This window comes from Solea senegalensis, linkage group LG11 (assembly GCF_019176455.1).
Source record: "Solea senegalensis isolate Sse05_10M linkage group LG11, IFAPA_SoseM_1, whole genome shotgun sequence".
NCBI lineage: Eukaryota > Metazoa > Chordata > Actinopteri > Pleuronectiformes > Soleidae > Solea > Solea senegalensis.
The window spans coordinates 2,636,174-2,661,913 of NC_058031.1; the positions used below are offsets into that span (position 1 = coordinate 2,636,174).

At 43.5% G+C, this 25,740-nt stretch overlaps 1 protein-coding gene across 1 annotated transcript in view; it reads left to right on the forward strand.

Annotated features, from left to right (window-relative positions):
• The window catches only part of plxnd1 (plexin D1), a 100,191-nt gene that overhangs the window by 60,237 nt on the left and 14,214 nt on the right, over positions 1-25,740 (forward strand). The window contains exons 17-31 of the mRNA XM_044037346.1: positions 289-373; positions 3,313-3,582; positions 7,483-7,632; positions 11,432-11,546; positions 12,064-12,171; positions 13,654-13,766; positions 15,869-15,976; positions 18,139-18,269; positions 19,567-19,765; positions 20,407-20,553; positions 20,717-20,873; positions 21,239-21,342; positions 23,269-23,332; positions 24,592-24,626; positions 25,224-25,328. Of these exons, the coding sequence (XP_043893281.1) occupies positions 289-373; positions 3,313-3,582; positions 7,483-7,632; positions 11,432-11,546; positions 12,064-12,171; positions 13,654-13,766; positions 15,869-15,976; positions 18,139-18,269; positions 19,567-19,765; positions 20,407-20,553; positions 20,717-20,873; positions 21,239-21,342; positions 23,269-23,332; positions 24,592-24,626; positions 25,224-25,328 (1,891 nt within the window). The remainder of the gene's footprint in view (positions 1-288; positions 374-3,312; positions 3,583-7,482; positions 7,633-11,431; positions 11,547-12,063; positions 12,172-13,653; positions 13,767-15,868; positions 15,977-18,138; positions 18,270-19,566; positions 19,766-20,406; positions 20,554-20,716; positions 20,874-21,238; positions 21,343-23,268; positions 23,333-24,591; positions 24,627-25,223; positions 25,329-25,740) is intronic.

Consider the following 25,740-nt stretch of genomic DNA (forward strand, 5'->3'; position numbering starts at 1 on the left):
CCGGCAAACACACACCGCAAGCATTAAACATGTCTCAAACACCCACAAGAGCTGCACTGTCGTCCTGATGTGCAGCATCTTCTCGCTATTGTGCTCTAAATAGCACAGCATGTGTGTGACAGAGAGAAGCGGCGCATCTTTGATGATGTGTGCACATTTTCAAAGTGTCAAACTGCTTTGCATTAATATATGGGCCCATGTTTGCATACCAAATGTGAATGTGACATGTTTTTGTTACGACTCAGATGTGACTCTCTGGTTGTGTGTGTGTGTGTGTGTGTCTCACAGTGGTGGCAGGACCGTCACAGTAAAAGGCCAGGGTTTCGATCTGGTGCAGAGCGTCACCATGCAGGTGCTGGGAATCGGAGAAACAGTGAGTAACAAGCTCCTGCTATTTAATCACCCAAAAACCTCAACTCATGTCGGCCAAGAACGCCGCTGGACATTGGGAATTGTTGCTGATGACCTGGATAATAGTTTATCTCTTGTGCATGTAAGCAATTGCAAGACTGTAAAAAAAAGAAGTGGAATGAATCGCACAACAGCTGCTAACAAAGACAGCAGTGTCAGCAGTGCGTGTTGTTGGTAACCCATGTTGTATTTTACATTGATGGCTGATTCTTTTTTTTTATTCTTCCGAGAACGGCTCATGTGATACTGTTAGTCTGGTAAATTAGCAAAGGCTATGTCCCGGTCAGTAAAAAAAAACAAATCACAAAACAAATGCGTGTAAGTGCATTTTCAAAGGTCTCACTTTCTGCCCCTCCCTCCACTGGAGTTTTCAAAATAAAATAGTGTGGATGTCTAAAAGCAAATATTTAGTTAGAGTTGTGTAAAATCTTCATCTTTGTGTCAAGAAGAACTCGCCCTCATAATAAAACCACTCAGAATTCCTCACTTTGTTTTTAATCAAATTTTGGAGTACGTTTTAGAGGTTCCTAACTTTCTTGGTAGACCTCTGTGTTGGGGAGAAACTGACAGAGAGTGTGACTAGACCTGGACAATAAATAGTTTTCTAAGTGAAATCTCAGCAATTAGCAAAGTTACAAAGCAAAAGCATTGTCCTTGTTTAAATTCCTTTAAATTCAAAGCCAAAAATTCACTCCGTAAATGTCACAAGCAAATCACATGCTTAAGTTCTCATTCTTGCATTACTGTATCGTTAAGCTCTGAGTTGATTTAAATAAACAGTAAATATTGAAGCGAAGATTTGCTTAAAGATTCTATTACAAGTCAAACCACAATATAAATTAATAAAGTATGTCAGTGATGTATGTTTTCTCAAGTTCACCAGAAGAATTCAACCAACTAAAATAGTACCCACCAATAATAGCCAATCAGAGACAGAGTAGCGTGGGTCATGTGTGCTCCCGCCATCCTAGAGTTGTTGATGGAAGCAGCATTTTTGTTTGAGTGTAGAGAGACGGGACAGATACAGAGCAAGCATAAATAAACAACGTCCAAAAAAATGCCTCTGTTATCAAATTACCGTACAGAAAAAAGTCACTTGAAAGAAGCAGACTTGGCAACAGTGGTTGTTCCCCTCAGACAAACCCAAACTAACAGTTCCCCCCCTGCCTCCAGTCAATATGCTAAACTAATCAAGCTTCATTCAATGAACAGATATGACATCATATCAATCCTCCTATCTGTGTCTGAACAACAAAGCAATTAAAAGCCTTTTTTCCCATGGAGAAATGTGGCCAAACAAAGGTGACGGAACTGTGTCTGTGGACCACACCCACCACTCACGACACTGATCTGAGCTTCATCAGCAGACAGCTCAACTCCCATCACTCACTCAAGAGCAGGTTGGATTTACAACTCAGGTGACCCAACACTCGCACGGGATCAACGGCGCCTTGACTCGACAACCATCAACGTGGTCGGGAGGTCGGCGACCTGCATGTTTAACTTATTAATACCTCCCTGGGCAGGTCGTAACACACAGAGGTTAAATAGCAAGGGCTTCCCACCCGTCAGTCAGAGCTGAAGACGCTCTCTCTGAGATGAGAGGTGAAATATCTTTAAAACTTTTAAATATACACAAATGTTTGGCTACATTCAAACCTTTGCCAAATGCTAATTAAGCCGATCAGCTCCACACAACTCTGTCGTTCACAATTTAGTAGTGTTTGTCATCAAAATTCCCCCTTCCTGCACACAGGAAGTGATTCATTTTATATCGAGACACACAGAGGCAATAGTAAAGTTAGACTGTCCAGCCCAGTCTGGTCAGGAGGAGGCCACTCAAGTGAAAAACAGTCCAATTGGTAAAAAATAATCTGTTTAGTAGAGATTGGCGATTCCATCTTAATATTTTATCACCATATTCTATCGTAATATTGCAGTAATAATAATTTGATGCAATATTTCACAGAAACTCAAAATAAAAGTGTTTTATTTTATATAAAGTTCACATTTATGATGCAAAAATAATCTGTAAATCTAAAACGACATACAGAAATACTTGAAATCAAATGGGGGGCCCACATGTGGCCCCGGGCCGCGAGTTTGAGACCTCTGGGTTAGGGTACGACTGAAAACACAAAGACCGTTAGAAGTGAATTATACTTCAGCAGTTTGATGGTATAAACGCTTCATTTTCCTGGCTGGACGACTCAAACACTCTCTCAGTCAGGTCTGATAGTTTTGCTTGACACAGTTTTTAGATGAACAAACGTACATAATTTCTCTTCACGAAACAGGATAATAACATAACAATAATAATAATACTACATTTATTTGTATAGTGCTTTCTATCAATGTGCTTTACAACAAATAATTAAAAACATACAAAGTGTAGTAAAATACACACAGTGCAGAAATTAAAAACGGAATGCAATAACAATATACAGCGCTAATAAAATAGCATTATTACAGACACACTAAAACAACCCCAGACAGTACGAAACAAACCATTTAAGACTGATATACCACAGTGAACAAGTGTGTCTTTTAAAACCTCATTAATAGAGCTTTGCCCGCCTGACAACAAGAGGTCGGTCACTGTCCTGAGATCGCAGAGACCGCGTAGACACATAAATGTGTATTATGTCCATTATGTAAGTGAGGACTTGGTCTGGACAGGGAGCCAAGTGAAGAGAGCCCAGCTCTAATTATGCTCATATTTAGCCGCTCTTGCAGATGGTCCAAAAATATGAGCAGCTGCATTTTGGGCCTCTGAAAGTCTTCTTGGACAACCCTGATAGCAGCAGAATATAATCATCATTATAATTCGCCCGTCAATAACAAATTCACAGGCAAATAAAATTGATATTTATTGACCAGGCTGATTTTCTCCCTCCACAGCACTGCACCGTGCTCTCCTCCACCATCATCACCTGTCTGTCTCCAGCATCCAGCCAGTCCCAGCAGACCTCAGCAGAGTTCTTCCTGAATGGAGTCCTCTACACGGGAGACAGTCCCTTCTCCTCTGACGAGGAGCCCGAGGAAGAGGAGGGGGAGCTTCACAAGGGTCACTTCATGCTGGAATACGTGGAGGACCCCCAGTTCTTCACCGCCAGCAAGGAGAAGCTGATCAAACACCACCCTGGAGAGCCGCTGACTCTCATCATCAACGTGAGTGACACCGCTGAGACAGGAAGTTCCGCTCGCTGCTTCACTGATCTGTTGGTTTGCTGATAAATCAAGCAAATGTTTTCATAATCCTTCTCCTTTTTGTTTTCAGCCGAATGGGTATACGGTACTTCCTTTTCATGGATTATATTAAATATGGATAATATGTGCAATAGCTAAGGTTATATGAATATAGAAGAAGCCCACTGGTTTCTGAACTGCCATTTTAAAGCTTTTTGTGGATCTTACTGAGACTTACTGAATACCTGCAGGTCACATGTGTGACTAACAGCACAATCTGCTCTACCTATTTGACTCATCGTGCTTTAATGAAGACGACCTCTAACGAGTGATTAAAACCTTAAACTCCTCAGGAAAAAGGTTTAACGATGTTACAAATGAAGTGAGAAGGATCATTTTGTTAAAAACAACTCTCTCATGGCCATTTAAGAGGATCCAGGTTCTGCATTGGCTTCACTTTTGTAGTCGGGAATTTAAACTGCATATCAAACATTTTTATTATTATTATTGTTGGAAATTACTCCAAAGTATAATTGTGTAAGCTTCCAGTAATTTTAAGAAACTGACGCATAAGTCGATCTGAATGACGATCTCTCATTCAGAATTAAATTAGTTTCCAAATGGGCTGTATCGGATTGGCATGATTTTTGCTCCGATCCGGCTTTTATTACGATAACATGTGTCCATGTAAGCAAAGCTAATGTGGCCTCGGGGTCTCTGTGCATGCACCACAGTTCCCAGCCCCTGGCTTAAACCCAGAAGTAATAGACACAGAAGAATAAGACATCAGGCTGGTACCATTATTGGACTGATGAGGAAGCCTATTTTATGCTCTGCCAGCTTAGAGAATAGAATACTTTGAAGTTCATGGACGGTAGAATGACAACCAGGGCTCCAGCGATTCTCTGACTTTTCAGCATCTTCTATGTGAATACTTTCTGGTTTCTTTGCTCCATACAACAAAGAAATCATTCAAACTGAATCATTTTTGGTTTGTGGACCAAACAAGACATTCGAGAACATTATCATTTCCAGATTTGGTCAACACCAATCGAGATTTTTCAACATTTTATAGACCAAACAAGTTCTACTTATGACATGAATTGCTAGTTAACCGCCAGCTAACTTGTAAACTGCCAAATAATAACAAACTGAAAGAAGGGGTTGATATACTTCAATAAATCAGTATCCTGCTTGTGCTGTTATACTGGGATAAGGACAGTAGTCCAGAAGAAGAGCGCAGTCGAGCTACAACCTTAGCTCTCTCTCACACACACACACACACACAGTTATGTCAAGGTTTCACAAACACAACCTGTTTTTCCTTAAAGGTTTGCATGCTCCTCGACTCCAAACGCAGTCCCCCGACCTCCCCCAAACTGTGAACAGCAGAAACGTTTTTTTTACTTTACTCGTACTCACACACAAAACCACAGGCACATAAAACACATCAAAGGTGTTGAATTCTTTCAGGGATCTGAGGAGGGGAGGGGAGGGGGGACCAGGGGTTGAGGATGGGTGCGATGGCAGCTCAGTGGGAGGTCCCATGTTCCAATGTTCTGGTTGATCTAAGCACCTGTCGGCCTGGATTCAATCGCCTCCAAAGGTCCTGGCAGCTGTGACACCGCGTGACATGCACATGCTAACGGCACAGACAGGGAAGTCTGAACGTGATGCAGCTTCCTCCTCGTGTGTGTGCGTGTGTGTGTGTGTGTGTGTGTGTGTGTGTGAGGCCCCTGCAGGAATTGCTGCCTCACCCTATCTACATGGGGCAACTCATGTGTTGTTTCCTGTTTCCTTCAGGATGGTGGATTCCACTTGTCATGGACCTGAGTGGTGGGAGAGAGAATGAGTGTGTGTTTATGTGTTGCTCGTGAGCCACTAGCCTATATTAGGAACCTGAGCTGGAATGTGGGTGGGTTTTGTTTGCTTTCATTCTGCTTTTGGCCTTTAGATTTCATTGTTTTTGTCTGGTGAGTTTAAGTGTGAAAAGCTGTGTTGTACACAGTATGGGGGGTTATACTCGGCGTATTATTACAATATGCTCAAACACCTTTTTGTGTGATAGTTTGATGTGTCTTTGTGTGTGTATTGATTTTGCGCGAGTGTGTTTTGTCTGTGGTAGGAAGCATTTGTTGACAGAGACCCAGGGGGTGGCATCCTGCAGTCGGGAGAGGACAAGGCCCTTAGGGTGTAATCAAAGCATGGAAGCACACTGGAGATAAACATACACAAACTCACAAACACTACCTCTTTTTCATCTTCGTATTAAAGGGAAATGATACAGTTTCATACAGACGGGGGTTCTTTTCCTAGTTTTGATTCACGTCAAAGCTAAAGTAGTGAACGACTTGGCTTAAACGTGCCACGAGGATGTTAGAAATGATTGCCCGGTGTGACGGTAATGGAAAAACAACACCCTCCATGTTTATATTGATCAGTTTCCGTTCCTCTATTTGCCTCTGGGACAGGTTTTGTGTGTAGAAAAAATGACAACTTGATTTATGGAACTGCGTTGTTTCATATCCAGTATAATGAAGAGAATAGTGTTCACTACCTATACACACATACACACACAGGGGCTTATTATTTTATAACACTGAGGAAAAGTGCCTCTGTCCTTATCAATGTCTTTATGACTAAACAGGAAGCGCCAGGGACATAAACGTTGTCTGTTTTAATGGAGATATGTGTGAAGAGAGACAGACAGACAGACAGACAGACAGACAGATGGACAAGTTGTCGATAAAAGGTCAGATCAGCCAAATGTTTTTGGAAGACACAACAAAGAGGAACGGTTGAATCTGGATCTGTTCTTAATTATGTTTAAAACAGACTTTCAACGTCACTCTTCTGGTTTTTCAAAATAAAAGGCGTCATGAGATCTGGCTTAAATTAAAATCTTATTTATAAATGTAAGAAAAATTCCCCCGAGAAGTCACAATATGGTTTCCATACATCAGCGATCTCTTTATTAGCCGTGTTGCTGTTTTGTTTAATAATAACATGTTCGTCCTTTGACACACAAACACACACACACACATGCAGTGTTAAAGCCTCATGTCCTGTGACTGTAAATTAAATATGATGACTTGCTAAGGCAAAGACCCACAGGGACGGTGGTACCGGTGACATTAAAGAGGTATTCCAGCAATCTACTGTTGCACTTCCAGATGGTTTGGAGACTAAATAGAAGCAGCAGATGCAGCGTTATCACGACTCTCCGTCTGTACTATGATCATCACGGGTTCAATACTCCAACTGCGGCTCCAGCTTAGCACCATAATGCAAACTAATGACATTTTCCTCAAACTCTTCTTGCGTCCTTCAAACTCCATGCACCCAATTTGTTACAATCCAAAGCGTTTGATAACCCTGACGCTATCACTGTGACACAATCAGGCTTCTTTTCCACTGAATTCAACAAGCGCGGTGAGAGGCGGGGCTTTGATTGACGCAGGAGAGGGCTGGATTGACACACAAATAAAAAAAAAAAAAAAAAAACGTGATCAGCTTATTCCAACATGCTCCTGTTAAGGCCCTGAGAATGTTATTCTGGGCGCCGGCAGGAGTGACTGTCAGCAAGTTTGTTTGTAGGAACTCGCCTGGCAATATGAGGAGAGGCAGCGGGAGTGTTTGCTGCTTTAAGCTGAACTCTAGCCCAAACTGGATGAGTTTTCCTCTGGCTTCCTGTTCTCCAGCTGTATGACAGGCACTGCCTCTGCTCAGTTTCAACATATGTGTGTGTGTGTGTGTGTCGCACAGTACAGTGGCTCTATGTGTGGCTCATAATGAATGTTATCTGTACCTGTTCAAAGCAGGACCCTCTGGTCTCTTACCACCGACCGGCTGACGGCTGTTTTTGTTCATTTCTGGCAACAGAAAGGGCCGAGTGATCTGGAGCTGGCACCGGAGGAATACTCAGTGATGATTGGCTCCTATCCCTGTAACATCAGCTTCCATAATGACCAGCTGTTTCACTGCACTATCAATGGACTGCTGAGCTCCAGCGAGCGGGAGCTACCTGTCACCGTGAGTACACGACCATGTCCGACACCAAAGCACACACACACACACACACACACACACACACACACTCACACGCGACCTTGTGTCGGAAAATATTGCTCAATAGACCTTGATAATTTAAAGATATCACCCATCTGTCAGACAGAACGCTGTCCAAACATTTAGTCAGAATCCAGACCATCTGTGAGGTCCACTGAAAAGGAGCTTTGATCTGCTCTGTGTGTGTGTGTGTGTGTGTGTGTGTGCTCTCTGTATGCAGCGTTTCTAGTTTGTGAGAATGCCACCATGACAGTCAGAGAGGAGGCGTGGAGCCGTCACTCTCTTACAACAAAGAGCGACCAAATGTTTACCGCTCACCATTATCTGTTTAGTCTTCCCTACAAGTCTTCATCATCACGTCCCCTCTCTCTGTTTCACGCCCTAGACCCGAGTTCACAGATATAGTGATGATTTAGCTCCTCCCCTTGTTGTGTTTTTTATTGTGTCTCTCAACTTCTCTCCATAACAATCAAAAGGTCTTAATGAAGCTGTGGTTGAGCCCTGTGCTGCTGTCCTGATAAAACAAGACTCTCTTTCCTCTGCCCACGTTTCCCATCTGTTGTTGTCCCTGCTGTTGTGATAAGGCTTTATTAAAGGAGGAGGGGGCACTCATCTATATTTAAATATGAGCCAGACTGTGACAGGTTTGCTAAAATAGCTCAGAAGCATATGTTAGTCTCTCTCTCCCTCTCTCGGAGTTGAACTTTAATCATTGTCTTCTAACTTTTAAAAGGGGGCTGAATGTAAAATTGTGGCCATATGCTCACACTCGCTCTCTTCATTACTGCTCCGCTTGGACCGCCGTCTGTCTCTGTCCTCTTCGTCCAACCTGCGTGTCAAAGTGCCACGAGCTTCTGTGTTGTGTTGTGTTGTGCTGGGATGTGTGTGCGTGGCAGCGAGTGGCGCGCGGGAACCAAAACAAAAACAGGGTTTTCGTGTGTGAAATGAAAATTGTAATTGTGAATAAACTGGCTGTGATATTGTCATCAGTGGAGCCAGTATTTTTTTAATAACATGCCTCCGCAGTCTGGCAGATTGAGGAAGCAAGTTAAAAATGTTTAATCAGCGACAGGACACGTCCCAGGGCCTGATCAAACTTGGCGGGGCCTTCCTCCGCTGAGGGCGTTTTGTGATGGATGAAACATCAGATGATTAATTAGTAAATAGAAGATTTCACTACTGACCATCTAACAAAAACCCTATAAGAAAATCTTTGTTTGACGGTTTTCACCCATTAATGTGTGAATGGGTGAAAACTATAGTGTAAAGCAGCTCTATATAAATACAGACCATAATACCAACTCTATTTGTGGTTTTAACGAGTAACAAAGATAGCTAGAGGAAATGTAGTGGAGTCCAAGTAGAAGTTGCTCGAAATATAAAGTACAGACACTTTTGCACTTAAGTGCAGTTACAAAGTACTTTGTTACATTACAACACTGTTGGTTGGGATTAAGGTTGGGATTAAGGTCGTTGGACATTATACATCCTAATCTATGTTTTACAACAAGTTTTTTCCCCCACTTCCGTTGACACAGAAATAGAAGGTAAATAACTTTTATTTCTCCCCCTGCCTCTTTACCTGTGACTCACTCCACCTCTCCACCCCCATCCCTCTCTCAGGATGTCTGAGAATAAACACACGCAATTAGCACAGACATAAAGGCAGGGCAGGGGTCACATGAGATGCCATAACACAAATGGGTGGGCCGCCCGCCCGTGCACTCTGTGACGGTGATTTGTGTACGCGTTCGACAGGCGCATAAATACACAACGCGTGTATATTTTCGCCGTGTGTCGGCACATTTGAATAAACGCATACATGTCGGCCTGCCGCATAGTTTATGGTCATTTGTGTCTCCACTTTCTCTCCGGGGCAGAGCTATATCTGCATGCCTGTGTGTTGTGCTTGGCTCTGAAGTGTACAGCTGAGCTGCAGGACTGGATGTTGGGAAGCAGAGTGGGGTTTTTTTTTGGTACCCTGAGTGAAACAGGAACACAGAACAATGACATTTTCCCCTCCATTAAAACCAGCGCTGGCTGCTGCAGTGTCTGGAAGAGGGGTCGTCTCTCGCTGGTCTGGATAAATAAATGCCTGGAATAGAAAGAGGGAATGAGGAAAATAAGGCAGGAGTCCAGTGAGGCTGTTTCCCCCCTCAGAGTAAAACCAATGTTAGAAGGATTTGCTGTGAGGATTGGAGGCTCTTTTTCTTTTTTTCTTCTTCTTTCTATGAAGTATGTTCAGATTGGGGGAAGGAGAGAGAGAGAGGGATGTGAGGAGGGACCACAGAGACCCTGCTGACTAATCAGAAGGCAGAAGTGAAAGTCCTTTTCTTGTCACATCTGGGTTACTATGAACTACGCGACTCTTCCAGCTCATTGCAGCGAGACCATTTTTCAAAATCTACATTGTGCTGTTTTTTTTCCCCCCTGTTTGCCTGCACCTGTGTCCACAGAAAAAAAAAGAAGATGTTGTAATGTGTGCACGTGTGCATTTGTGCAGACACTGGTATTTCCATTACGCTGCATGCATTTTTACACTGTGTTACACAGAGAATAGTTAATATGCTCACACTGTCTCTCCACATTACTGCTCACCCTGCCTCGCCCTCCTCTCTGTCTCTGTCCTCGTCTTTTTTCTTGCTTCCCCTCAAAATCCGATTTGCCTTAAATCACGACCTACTAACGATATACTGCACATGGTGCAGACATTACATACAGATGATGCAATGTAACATTTTATATTTTTGAAAGAAAACGCTTGCATACGTACATTTGACATCCAAAGATCCATGGAAATGACATGACACGTGACACAGTCCTCTCATCTTGACCATCTATTTTATTTCATCAGTGCACAGAATAGTAAAAAATAGCCATATGAAAATTCAATACATATATTACATCTGCAAATGTGTATATGAAAGTAACACATTTTAGAGGGAAAAAAATATTGTGGAACCAAAAAAAAACACAAGGACTGGTTGTGTGACCTTCTAATGTGAGACACAGAAGTTAAAAACAAGCATACAGGCGCTCCAGACACAATAGGTAACAAAAGGAAAGATAATTAAAAACATTTTTTAAAGACTAACTGCCACAAATCCTGGATCTTCCAGGCGCTTTTTCTTCAACTATTATTTTGTTGTTCTGTTTTCTTTCCACTAGATTTTTAGTTCAGTTTTCCAGTTTCTCGTTTCCTGTTTTATTTTGTGTGTATCTTCTCCAAACAGAATAATAGTTAAACAAGAAGTACCTGGAAGATCCAGGGGTGGTGACAGTAACCACTTACATGGCTTCTCTGATATGATAAATAGTTTCACTAGGCAGGTCTTGGAAATCTAATGGGAACTTTGCATTTTGTGTTTTGTTGAGTCATTGTTTGAATCCAGAACCAGAAATGCTGCTGCAAAGTTTCTTTGTTTTCCAGAGTTTACAAGTCTCAAATACTAGCCTCCCCCAAGGTCACCCAGTTTCCTACAAGGTCAATTTAGATTTCCTTTACTTCTTGAGTTCTGCAGCTCACAAACAGAGATAATGGATGGATGAAAACACAAAATAATAATGGTGATACATTTATGAAACAAAAAAAGAGGAGGGATCTTTTTCTCGGTTCTCCACTCATAGTCATCTTCAGGGGTTACGTACACGCAGCTGCACTTACTTAAGTTACATTGAAGGCGTATCTCATCCAAGAGGCTTCTTCACTTCTTTTGAGGCGCCCCTTATTTTTATTTCATTATTTTTTGTCTCTCTGTCTCAGGTTCAAGTGGGGAACTTCCATCGCATCATCGCCAAAGTGCAACTCGGCGGAAGTGAGCTGGCCATCGTGGTCTCCATTGTGGTGTGCTGCGTGCTGCTGTTGCTGTGCACCGTGGGTAGGTTGTGTGGACACGCTCACCGGCACATGATGGATGTGCACCCGCTGTAAGCAATGGATGGTCCAGATGTGGATCAGATAAAAGGAATTTGGGCGTCATAGATTTTTTTTTCCCCCGCACTTGCTTCATCTCTTCATGTACCCGCTGCACAAAGGCTTCACTGTTCCCTCTCACTGTCTGCTCCGAACAGTGTGTGTGTGTGTGTGTTTGCAGGGCAGGTGTATGGGTGAAATTGGTGTTAATTTGATTTTTCTCACATTTCCCAGCTTTGAATTTGTTATCAGATACTCACAGAGCTATTTTCTTCCTTCCTGCAATGATGTTGAGTGTAACCGTGCTGTTGAAGCTCTTATTAAATCTCAACATATACATTATACGTTTATAATTATGGCAGAAAGTTTAAAAAAAAGAGACTCACAAACCATGTCTGAAGATGATTCCATGAGCTTAAAAATCCTGCTATTACTTCCTCGTGGACTGGAAGCTTTCAATTACAACCGTTTGTTCTTTCCAGCTCTGGTCGTGTACTGCACTAAGAGTCGAAGGGCGGAGCGCTACTGGCAGAAAACCCTCGTGCAAATGGAGGAGATGGAGTCCCAAATCAGAGAGGAGATCCGTAAAGGTGTGAAAACACACACACACACACACACACACACACACACACACACTCTTCTGTTCAGGCCACAAATGAAGTCTTTCGTCAAGAAAAGAAAAAAACAAACGTTGACATAAACATTGACCGCATTGGCGTTTTTCGTACGTGCACATTCGTGTGTGTTACTGGGTGAAAAATGTGTGTTTGTTTCTAGTCTGAAGTAGGAGGGGGGTGATATGGCAGGTGACAGATTTGTGCCTAGTCAGCATGACTTCTAAAATACAGGGTCTGACAAATGATCAGTCACTCACACAGACGCACTCAGTGACCACATCGCCAGTCTCTGTGTGTGCGCGCGTGTGTGTAGAGCTTCAGAGTAACGCCGTGTGAAGGCCACTGCATGTCTGAGCACTCAGATTTATGGCGTAGAGATAGGGGGAACGGATAGAGAAAGAGAAATGGAGGGAGGAAGCGATAGGAGCGGGAGTCAGGTCCGAGGAGAAGCAGAGCGTGGGAGGGAGAGGAGGAGCGCAGGAGAGGAGAGGAGAGGAGAAGAGAGGTTATTTAGTCAGAGGACAAGGATAGATTTGTGGCCAAGATCAGGGTGAGTGTGCACAATGCAACAATGCGAGTTATAGTTCTGCTGAGGAGACGTGTGATAAAAGCAGAAGAGGAAGAAGGAGGAAAATTACATATTCCTGGTTCCAGGGAATGGGAGGCAAAAAAAGGAGGTTTGTTAGTCAAACCTTCTCCTGCTAATCAGGATTTGACCGTGTGAAGTGACATTTCAGGAGATACTTCTGTGAACAACCGGGAGGAGAAATTAAATACGTCGCAAATCCCTCTCGTCTCTTATTCCATGTTCCTTCTAGACAAACACCGTCCAAAGAAAATGCCATTGTAACCTAAATATGTCTGTCATCCTGCAACAGGAAGCGTGTTTCCATAAAGGGATTTCCATTTTCTCATCAGACGGGAACATGATCCCCTTTCTGCAACATGCGACCGTATAGAGTGTCTACAGTATTACGACGCAGATTAAAGTCAGAGTCTGGACATGCTGATACTGTTTCTCCATGTCTGCACACATGTTTTGAATGAAGGCCTTGAAAATGGATGTTGGTTTCTTCGTTTGTCGTTTTTTTTGGTAAATATTTGTGCGTACGCCGCGCTGAGCCGCACAGTGTAGGAAACCGAGAGGGAGAGAAAGTCAAGGGATTAGTGTTTGTTTGGTCTATTGAGTTCTGAGCATCAGGTCTGGCAATTTACACTCTGTGTTTCTTCGGAAATGTCTTCCCTCTGAAATCAGTCAGATTCTTTCAGATCCCACAGCAGCCTGGGAGGATTGGATGTGAAAAAAAAAGAAATAAAAAAAAAAAGAAATCTGACTCATTTTCCTCCGCAACAAATGGAGCTTGATGAGGCAGATATAATAAACAACTGTGGCTAAAAAACTGTCTCAGGATTTACGATCTTCTTGGTGTTCTTTTGTTTTTTCTGTCCTTTCAGGCTTTGCAGAGCTGCAGACAGACATGACAGACCTTACCAAGGAGTTGAATCGCAGTCAGGGCATTCCCTTTTTGGAGTACAAACAGTTTGTCACCCGCACGTTCTTCCCCAAGGTGAGAAACCCTATTCTTTAACCCACTATCTGATCTCCACTGGCGGACTGACAATACCATTTTTCTCGATGGGGGGGGTGGGGTTTACTTGTCCCTTTTCCATTTTTCCCACAGCTTATCATATTCAGGATAATAATTCACCTTGGAACTTTTAAACACACACTAGCCGTTTAGCGGAGTGTCTCTCAGTTTGGCACCCTGCTGCAGAGTTAATGTGTTCTCCATAGGTAAGCGTTTTTCTAATGTGTGATCCAGCATGAGTGTGGGCTTGTCTTTGCGGGTGGGTGTTTTTCCACCGGCGCAGGCAGACAGACACAGCTCAGCGGGCTTTGTGTGTCCAACCACAGGCATGATGGACTGTCAGGGAGACAGAACAATGGCAGGCACTGAGACAAGGAAACTTTTTCCCTCTGATTTCTCAAAAACACACGTCACACGGCTCACACGCCCCCGCGGTTTTGCAAGTTTACACGCTCTTACACAATGTCATGAGCCTCGCTGGCTTGTTGCAGTGGACACTGGTTGTTGGGGGAAGTGAGCGCCGAGCAGGAAACAGAAACACAATCACCAGCTCACACAGGACATCTGTTAAAGTGGCAGCAGTGGCACCTGGTGTGGTCTCCTGCTGCTGTAGAGCCTCTGCATCATGGTCAGACGTGTTGTGCCGGGTCAGCTGCATCCATACTGCTACGGTTTCAGACAGAAATGACATCCAGATGAGTGTTTCAGCCGTATTCTGTCCATACATCCACACTAACGCCACATTTTCTCTCCGAACCGGACTGAGCCTGAGGGAATATTGACCGAACCTGACAGGCATCCTGTTTTTTTTGTCAGAGCCAGACACTTAAGTGTCCTCTGACTGTCACGGTGGTTGTAGCCTTTATTTATGGCTACGGCAAACAGCAAAAGTTATTGTTACAGCACAGATACAAACATCAAGTCACACACCTGATGAGTTATCGCCAGCATTTATGAATATAATAAAACTGCAGACTCACCATTAACGACAATCAGTTTTTATTAACTCTGGTTGAGCTGTAACCACTGATAACTATTTACGTGTTGTTTATTTTTGAGAAGCATAACATCCACCGTGGATGCCTTCAATATCAGTTTTTACTTATTATACGCTGTATTTTCAATAAAGCAATTAAAGAGAACACAATTCAAGTATGACTAATAAGAAACAACAACGGCGAGGTGATACTCAAACTGAAAGTAAGTGTTAAAGTCGCTTGAAGCTTTTCATAGTAATTTAAACTAAAATGTCGCCGGCAGTGTTTTTAAAAGCCTCAGTTTTATGGCTCTAAAATGTCGGGGTAGTGCGGATGGCAGCCTTATCCGGAGCAGAATTTATGCATTTTTAAACAAAAAATGGAGTAGTTTGGATGTACATGTAGGTCTTCTGTTTACTTTGGTTGGAGCAAGTAGTTTTTTGAGTTACAGTACTGTTGTAAGTTTTTATTACTGTTCTCTCTCCTGAAATGGTGGTGCTTGAAAATCCCAGGAGATCAGTAGTTTCTGAAACACTCCGACCAACAAACATGCCACATTCACAGTCACGTAAATCGCCTTTCTTCCTCATTCTGATGCTCCGTTTGAACTTCACTCACTCACTCTTGACCGTATCTGCCTTCCTATAAGCATTGAGCTGCCACCAAACAGGTCCACAGGTGTACCTAATAAAGTGGCTGGTGAGTGTACACTGCTGCTTCCACTGTCTCTCCACAGTTTTCCACTGAGACAGCAAATCCCCGGCCCTTGACCTTTCACGCTGCTCTTTCTCCACGAGAGCTTCTGCTTCTCTTAGATTACACTCAGACGCAGACTCGGACACAGTTCAAGCACCAGCCAAACGTAGCTGTCCGGAAATGACAGCGCGCTGAAAGGCTCCCTCTCAGCTCCGAGTCAATTTGTCTGGAAAGCCATTAAGGCTCATGAAGTTCTGTGTCACGATGTCATGTTTTTCCTGTCACAGGAACTTAGGGCCCATTCAAGACCTCTTCAAGAAAGTTCTGCCCTTTCGGTCCCAGACTGCAAACGCCAGCTCCTCTGTCTTCTCTGTATTACACTTTTTTGTGTGTTGTTGTGTGTTTCAGATGTTCTCAGATTACGAGAAGAGTCTCGTGCAGCCCGTCTATGAGAACGATGGTCTGGGCCCTCGTGTACAGCTGCCGGAGACTCACCCTCTGCTGCAGGACTGGCAGGTGAGGAGTTAAGCCGTTACGATGCTGGCTTACGATGGGTTTGCTCTTTTTCTGCCACAGTGACTTGATTTGGGTCCTTTTTTTGCTCCCTTTGTTTCTCAAATGGGTCACAATAGAGCTTATTAAGGCTTTGTGGTGAGCTTGTTCTTCATGAAATAAAGATATATGCCATATTCTGCATTACTGCACGAGAGTGAATGCTGTACAGAGTGGAGCATGTCAGCGTGTGTTTGTGTGTGCACTTACTTCCAGCGCACACATGTCATTAAGTGGCTTCTACACAGTGAAACATAAACAGATTTTTCACTTGTCAAACAGCAAGCTAATGACACCGTTCCACAGGTCCATCATCACTACTGTGTTTGTATGTGTATACTGTGTTTACTTGTATTTCTTACCTCTGTAGGACCTTTTTGTGGCATAAACACTGACCTTGTCAGGACCAGTAGTCCTCATGGAAACCAAAGCCTTGGTCCTAATGAGGAAGAATCCCTGAGGCAGGACCTAGTTAAGTGGTTAGGTTAGGTTTAGGGTTCGGCATTAACTCAGGGGTGTCAAACATACAGCCCGGGGGCCAGATCCGGCCCGCCAGAGGGTCCAATCTGGCCCACAGGATGAATTTGTTAAAATTTCACACTACGATTACAATCTAACCGTAATGTCAAATACAATTTTTTTCTCTTCCAGATACCTGTGACTAAATGTTTGTGCCATTTTAGATCCAGTGTGATCTGTAAATAGTACATTTAGGCACGATATTGTTGAAATTGCACTTATATTTCTCAAGAAATGTCATGTTTTGTAAAAATATCCTTCATTAAATGTAAAACAAAGGAGAAAAAAAGCAAGGAGTTCTTGTTGTTCATAGGTCATTATGCTATTATTTTACTATTTTTACTGGTCCGGCCCACTTGAGATAAAATTGTGCTGTATGTGGCCCCTGAACAAAAATGAGTTTGACACCCCTGCATTAACTGGTAATGGTTAAAGTTAGGGATACCACTTTGTTCACATGTGTGTTGGTGGGTTTAATAGAGGAGCAGATAATAGTAAGAGGAATGTGTGTGATCTTGTATTTGCTGCCCCCTTTAAGACCTTTTCCGGCATTTACATTGACCTTGACTGAACCAGTAGACCTCATGAAGACCAGAACCTGAGGCAGAACCTTATCTCTGATGAACTGGTTATGTTTCTGGGTAAAGATTTGAATTGTTGTTGGCTTAAGATTAGGGACAACAATTTGGTTTGGCTGTCTAAATGAATGGAAGTCACGTGTGTAGGTGGGTGTAATAGAAGAGGAGATAACACTAAGAGTAATGTGTGTGGATGATGGAGTGTTATACACCTCAGTGTATGTGTGTGAGCTTGTATTTGCTGCCTCTTTAGCACCTTTTCTGGCATTTACATTGACCTTAACTGGACCAGTAGTCCTCATGAAGCCCAGAACCTGAGGAAAAACCTCAATTCTGAGGAACTGATCAGATTTGAAGTGTGGTTAGGGACAACGATTTGGTTAGACCATCCAAATAAATGGAAGCCAATGAGAGTCCTGAAAAGGATATCGGTGCAAACCCGTGTGTGTGTGTGTGTGCGCACATTAGAAATAGAGAAAGTAAAGATTGCAGAGCTAGTAGCGCTAGTTTTGGGTCGGCAGCCGGGGGAGCCTGTCTAACGGTGATGAAGTGCCTTGAATCCGCATCGTCTTCCCAGGAAGTGTTTTCCAGGTCACTGCAAATAAATCTCATAGGCGGGCATTTATCTTAATGGACACCTCTGTTCTCCTTCTGTCAGGCTGCAAACTACACCATATGGCTGCAGTCCAGAGGGAAGACTCCATTTCACCGCTACTTAGTCGCACCCATAGATAGGCCGCACTCATTAAGTCGACTCGGCATATTTTGGAGACAATCAAACACTGCCGGGGACGGCGGCGGCGGCGGCAGCAGCAGCGCCAGATACAGATTCTATAGAGTCTACGTAGACATGTGCAGGAAAAAGAGCCGTGATAAAAAGATGAAGTGATCACTAGATGGGTCACTCAGGATGAGAGGCGGTGAAGTAGATTGGGGAGGTTGCAGCAGGTGTTTGATGCAATTTGAGTGGGTGAGTTCGTGCAGGAGAGTAAAAACTGTTGTTTCTCACCCCACTTCTTCTGTCACCAGGCCAACAACACAACAAGGCCTAACGTTGAGGAGGGTATCACCCTGTTCTCCACGCTCCTCAACAACAAGCACTTTCTCATCACATTTGTCCACGCTCTGGAGCAGCAGAAGGACTTTGCCGTGAGAGACAGGTAACGGCTTCAGCCTCATACGCAATACTTTTGATCGTTCAACAAAAGACAGAAACGAAAATGTAGATTTTATGGAGCTGGGTGACCTTTCAGCAAGAAAGATGCTAATTCACTTCTGTCGTTATCTCAGCGCCAGTGGTGAGTGGTACTATCACTGCGTTGTAATGTGAGGTATTTTTTAAAGCTGCAAATAATGAATCTTTTTCAATGAACTATGGATGAAGGGATTTTATTTAATGTAAAAGGTGTCATCACCAGCCTGCTCTCCTCTGTTTTATCATCTCGTAGCTCGTTGTTCAGTCACAGCAGTTTCTGTGAAGACGTTTTGCTCACCTACACATAAAGTAGTTATCAATACGTCGATTCAGTGAGCAATAATATAACAAAAATGAAAACAGTGATGAACATTCATTCATACTTCTGTCTTGTTGTTGCAGCCTTTTCTGATTGTTTATTTATTTAAACAGAGATAAAGCTGCAGCTGTTAATGAAATCTTCCTAGTGACACAGACTTTCAGTCTCAAGGTTCTGAAAGTAAAGCATTTATTTAGGTGACAGTGGGAAGAGAAATGCTTATCTAAAGATGACAACCTGAAGTGTTTTAAAAATGTTTATATCAATGTAAAGGTGTAAAATGGGCATTTATTAACATTAAACATTTATTTTTATATCTAATCAAAACAAATTGTATTATGTACTGCAGATCTTGTGTCATTCTGAAAACAAATATGATTTTATCACAACTAATCTGTCAGCATTTGTGGGCCCCCAAATTGGGGGACAGAGGAGAGAAAGGACAAGAGGGAGATGAGGTAGAGTGAAACATAAACAGATTTTTATCCAGTTAATATAATGGGACATTCTTTTCTTCGTGCGTAAGACAGTCGGGTTTTATCTAAAGCTGTTGTATACATCCTCACAGCATCGTGATGCGTACTATCTATCACTAAAGCCGCACTATCGTCTCAGGGTCCTGAAAGTAGCCAGTCATCGTGGAGAAATTCCAGGGGCAAGACCGCATCCCCACAGCATCCGCACTTACCGACTGATGTCGTCTCCTTCTGGTGGATTAGAGGGGATTTGTTTGGGAAATCCCCTGCACCTCTGGATTTAGTCACGCAGACACTCCCTGCATTAGATCAGGTCTTTATTTAGCTCTGCAGTCGTAGGTGCTGTGGGGAGGAACCTTGTTGTTGTTTCGGTCATGTTCTCTCCACTGACCACACATGAGCATGAGCATGTCTTTGCTCATCTGTCTACTCCTCTAATCTATTTTCTCTAACCACCCCCCTTGCAGATGCAGCCTGGCATCCCTGCTCACCATCGCCCTCCATGGTAAGCTGGAGTACTACACCAGTATAATGAAAGACCTGCTGGTGGACCTGATTGACGCCTCGGCCTCGAAGAACCCCAAGCTGATGCTGCGTCGCACGGAGTCTGTCGTGGAGAAGATGCTGACCAACTGGATGTCCATCTGCATGTACAGCTACCTCAAGGTGAGGACTGAAACGACGGAGGATGAGAAATGAGACCAAATGGAATCGTGGAACATGGTCTTAACAGCAGCTTGTGATGCTTGAGTGTCACTTCGCAGGCTGTTTAGTCTGACTTAACTTAATTTAAGTTCTTGTGGGTAACAGTTAGGGTTTACTGGCAGACATTTAATATACTACCATCAGTACAGGCCATGTCTCTGTAGCAGCTGGAACAAATGTGCTTTTTGTGCCAAAAGAACACTTGTGCACTCCTACAGGCCGGATTAAGAGTTAGGGTTAAAGGTCCAGTGTGTAAGAATAAGTGATATTTAATGGTGAGACTGGACCATAACAGCGTTTCTCATCCCCCCATTTCCCAAATATGTCAAGAGACTATGTTGGCCTTCGCATACCAGAAAGAATCTGAAATATCCTAGGGTTGTAGGGAGCGTATCTGACAAAAAAAGATTGTGAGAACTGGAGCTTGAAGTGGTTTTAAGGACTTGTGTCTCCCTTAATATGATATGGGAGAATATGAGAACAAAAGAGGAGGAGAGGATTACAATTGTATTCATAAAAACACAGGAAGAGGAGCAGGTTGCAGTGACATTGCTGCTCCTCCCAGCAGTCTGATGTTTGACTGGGTTGTTGACATTCTTCAGGAGACAGTGGGTGAGCCTTTCTTCCTGCTGCTGTGCGCAATCAAGCAGCAGATCAACAAGGGATCGATAGATGCCATCACAGGAAAGGCCCGCTACACCCTCAACGAGGAGTGGCTGCTCCGCGAGAACATTGAGGCCAAGCCACAGGTCAGATAACTCACTTACTGTCTGTTCATCCTTCACAACCTCGGTGTTCCCTCAGTGGAGCTCAGAAATCAATGTTAAACGCACAATGTTCAATTAAGTGGAGGGGGCCAGAAAAGTTTGAGGTTCACGGTGAAATCCCAAAGCTTTGTGTTTGTCTTTGCAGAACATCAACGTGTCCTTCCAGGGCTGTGGCATGGACTCGCTATCCGTCAGGGTCATGAACACAGACACAATCTGCCAGGTGAAGGAAAAAATCATTGAAGCCTTTTATAAAAACCTGCCATTCTCCCAGTGGCCGCGAGCAGAGGACGTAGACCTGGGTAAGAGCACATTCTCTCTGATTATTTTCATCCTCTCCCTTTCCTCCCCGGCCCCCCCAGATATAGTAATCTCCTTTGCAAAAGGTCAATTCCTCTCATGAAGCTCAGCTAACCTGAGGCTGCAATATAACAAATGACAGAATCCATCGAGGAGAGTGTACAGTCATAATCACAAAGAGTTATTGCTTTCAAAAGCTGTGGAGCCTGCAGAGCTGATTTGATTAATGGCTGAAGAATATTTCCATGGGTCGCGACACGGAGCGTTACAGCGCGGCTGCCCTCTGTCACACAAATATATTCCAAATTCTGGAGGAATTCTTTTAATATCACTTCCCCTCCCTTTCTCCTGATTCCTCTCCCTTCAGAGTGGTTTGACTCGGGCAGCAACAGCAAACTTCTGCAGGATCTGGATAACTCCTCGGTGATGGAGGACGGGCGAAAGAAGCTCAACACAGTCTTCCATTACCAGGTGTGTGTGTGCTTGTATTTCTTACCTCTTTAGGACCCTTTCTGGACAAGTAGTCCTCATGGAGAGGTAGAACCTCACTTCTGAGAATATTTGAATTGAGATTAGGTTATGGTTAGAGTTATAGGGTTATCAGACTTTGTTGAGGTTCTCCAAAATGAATGGGAGTCAACGCAGGTTCCTAAGAAGAACATCTGCACAAACCCGTGTGTTTTCACACATTAGAAAGAGAGAAAGCAATGACTAAAGCGCTATAGCTACCACTTTGGCAATGGTGTCATAATTGCATTTTACAGGTCATTTAATGTAGCATGTAGCGTACCTAAACAGTCTGAATTTATTAATAAAATAATACACAACATTTTTTGTTTTTTAACACTGGATTTTTGACAAAGAAAAAGGAGAAGTCATTTTGCAGGTTTTTGGTCACATGAGAGGGGAAAACGCTCTTGTAGTTGTTCAGAATGCAGCTATTTGTAGCTGGGATGTAAAAGCACTCCACAGAGAGCACGGGATTGGCAATTTGTTTAAATATAGACCTGAACAATCAGAGTTTGTGGATGTTAAAGGGTGTCATGGAGCCGTTGCTGACTTTGGATAGTAAAATAAAGGGAGATTACTCATGAGTCATAGGGGTTTAAAATCATTCAGGCGCTTGTAGGACTTTCAACTTTCCATGTCACTTAACTCTATCGCCAAATGAATGCATTAAAAGAAAAGTACAACTCTATTTTGCTCTGTGTATCCATCAGGACCAACACAAACACACAGACACACAAACATTCACACTCATATTCTCCACTAAATCTAATCCCAATCTGCATGTGTTTGAAATGTGGACGCCTTTTAAATATTTTTTTTAAAAAGACAAAGTTTGACACCCAATAGTGAGAAAATAATGACGTTAGTGCTAATAAATGATCTTTAAAGTTGCAGTATGTAACCCTTGGTGATTTTTGCATTTGTGTGTATACATTATTTTTACAGCAGCAGAATTGTCTTATAAAACTTCTTTGTGTTTTTCAGTCTTGCTCTACTAGCACAGTGTTGCTGTTGCCCCCGTCTGTTTTAAAACAAAAACACATCACTTCCTGTGTGCAGTCTGAGAATGTTGACATGCGACACATGATCTAAACACTGTTATACTGAGAGCTACAGAGAGTTCTGTGGAGTTCATTGTATGAACTCATTTGACAACGTTGTAAATATAACAAACAGTTGTTAATCTTTAAAAGTTACACACACTACAAAGTGATAAACTGTTTATAACAGTAGCATTGCATCAGCCTCGAGAAAACCTTCTTAAAATCAGTTTAAGTGTTTAAACAACACTGCATAATTCACAATATAGCAGCTCGTCAATTTAAATTGCTATTCTAAATAGTTTTAAAAGTATTTGGGTTTGTTGAACAAACTTTTTTTTTTTACTAGTAGTACCACTACTGCAAGAAAAATAAATAAATTCCTGGTGTCCAAATTAAGAATGTCCTTGTGTGTGTTTGCTTATGTCTGCGATGATTTGTGCTTGAGCAAGCACAAGCTCCGCGTCCCCTCGAACTCTGACCCCTTACCTGTACTTGTTAAGTGCTCTGTTTAGTTTTTGCTGAGCCATGAGGGACAGAGCTGAGAAAGCAGCGAACCACGGCGTGTACAAACAGTCTGGGTTCACCGGCAAAGCTGTTCCATCCATTTTCGCCACGAGTCCACTTTAATGAGCACAGCCCGGCTCCCGCTGACTTTCCACCGCCGTAGATTCGCACAACACCGACACACGCTCGCACTCACACGGACAAATGCACCTCTCAGCACCACGCTGCCCCTAGAGGACCTGCTCAATAATGCTGTTCTGGTGCACCGTGTCTCACCCCTGACCCCATGCCCTCTGTCGTCTCTCATCTTTCCACCCTCTCTCCTTCTCTCTCCTCACAGATCCCAGAGGGGGCATCTTTGGCCATGAGCATGAAAGACAAGAGAGAGAACACCCTGGGGAGAGGTATGTCATCTTTAAATACACCTAACCCCCCCCTGTCGCCGTGTCACCCACACTTACCCACACTTGGATAAATACACTTAATCACAACAACGGCCGCACATGAGCGTCGCTGAGCGCGCAACACGATACGCCCGCGTAAACACGCGTGAAACCGCACACTCCCCCCGCATCCCGAAAGACGCACCGCAGCCATCCAGGCACACTTCCACCTCATTAATCACAACACTTAGTCTCGTGCTTCGCGCGGGGGTTACGCTCCTTGCTTCATTCAGAGCTCTTTCTCTTTTTTTTCATGTTATAGATGTATTTCATTAGCAAAATGTCAGCTTGTAGGGGGGTAGAGAGAGCGACACTCATTGGCACATTGTCCAGCCTCAAGCTGTAATATAATGACCTACGCTGCCCGGTGACAGATGAGTTTACATACAGCCTTTAATGGGCTTGTTCATTTATTGTCTAAAGGTCTACCTTTCATAATCAGTGCCAGACCAGAGCTCAGTTCTGCCGCAGCTCTGTCCGTCCCCCTTTTCATTCGCACTGTGCCAAAAATAGGCCTAACGTGGCCCAAACTTGGCTCCGTCTTCAAAGCGCCAATGCCGGGGGGTGTTGTGAAAGTGTAGTGCTCCCTGGCTAATATAAAACACTGTCCTGTCTGCCTGTGATCCATGCTGAGGGTCTGGACTGTGGCCCCGCTGGGCAGGAGGAGCATCACTGGCAGCTGTAATGAGAACACAGACAGTAAATTCACTGTCTGTGTTCACTGTGTTTGGACATCCGTGTACATGCTTCCTCACAACTGCTCATACATTTGTATGAGTTTGTTTGTGTGCAGATCTATGTGTAAACCAGTGAGATTTAATGCTCCTTTCCCGGCGTTGCTCGAGCATTACCATCTCATTACGCCGGCTCCAGAGCCAATCACAGACTCCGTGTGTCTGTCTCTCCTAATCTCTCTCTTTTTCTCTCTCCCTTCACTCGTAATCTTTCTCTTTCATTCCCTCAGACAGCTCCCCTCCCCGCCCAGCCCACAGTCCACCTTAATCACTTTCTCCTCTTGCATGTACTCTATCTCTCCTGCTCTCCTGTCAATCTCTCTTTTGTTGTGTTTTGTTTATTCTCTCCCCCTCTCCCTCCCCGTGTGTCACACTCCTCTGTGGTCTCCCTCCTCCTGTCTCCTCTCATTCGCTCACGTCTCCAACTTGCTGATTGCACATTGTTTCACGCTGTGTGTTTCTTTTTTTGTCTCTTCCCCTCTCTAGTTAAAGACCTGGATACAGAGAAATACGTACATTTGGTGAGTATGTGCTCCCAGGTAATCATAGTGTTTTCTTTAACAGTTTTCCTGTGCGTGGCATTTACACGGCTCGGAGCAGGCCTGGCGACGGAGAGAAAAGGGGGTGAATGGAGGTGAAAAGGGAAAGCTGCTGAGAGGACATGACAGCACTAATGCTGCTTAAGCTCTTTTATAAAAGTCAGCTAAGATATGGGCCCTTTGACTTCAGAATAATGAGTTCTTTGGAAGACAATTTCCCGGGTGACTAGTTAGTTTGACAGAACAGTTCCATCGTCCTTTTTTTGACACAAGTAACTGGAATTTTTTTATTTTTTTGCCTTTTTGCCCCCTGCCCTGATTTAGACCTGTGTGAGCAAGTCAAACACATGATCCTGTACATGGCAAGAAAAGAAAAAAGCAGAATTTCCCAACTTCACTTCCTCAATTCTGTTATTCAGTTCTCCATAATACTGCGACGTGGTTTCTGGATCATGTTTCAAAAATAAAAATGAAAATTCCCTCAAACCACCGAGACAACAGAGTGTTCAGTTGAGCTCCCTCGTGGGGCTCATTGTCGCGGGTAGAGTATGTTGACCTTTGGCCTCTGTTGTGTTCCAGGTCCTACCTCATGATGAGCTAATGGAGACGAAGAAGTCACACAGACAGAGTCACCGCAAGAAAGTCCTGCCTGAAATCTACCTGACACGTTTGCTCTCCACCAAGGTGAATACTAGTCATCTACATTCACCGGCCACTTTATTAGGTACACATTATAAAGTGACAGGAGTGGCAGACGGTGATGTCCTCTGCTGCTGTAGCCTGTCTGCTGCAAGGTTTGATGTGTTGTGCATTTACTGATGAACGTCTTCATACCTTAGCTGTAATGAGATGTTATTTCAGTCACTGTTGTGAGTAATACACCACTCCCGGTGATCTAAAACCAGTTTAAACCTGGCTTTTAAGTGGCTTGTTGACCAGTGGGATTGTGTTTCGTCAGCAGTGGCGACCAGTCGTGACGTCACCCATAAGACTCTGCGCTCCTGTTTTTAAGCCTTGAGATTCTCAATTTTCAGTGACCTTGGTTTTCGTGAAAGGCGCTTTATAAATCTAAGTCATCATTATCATTATTATTATT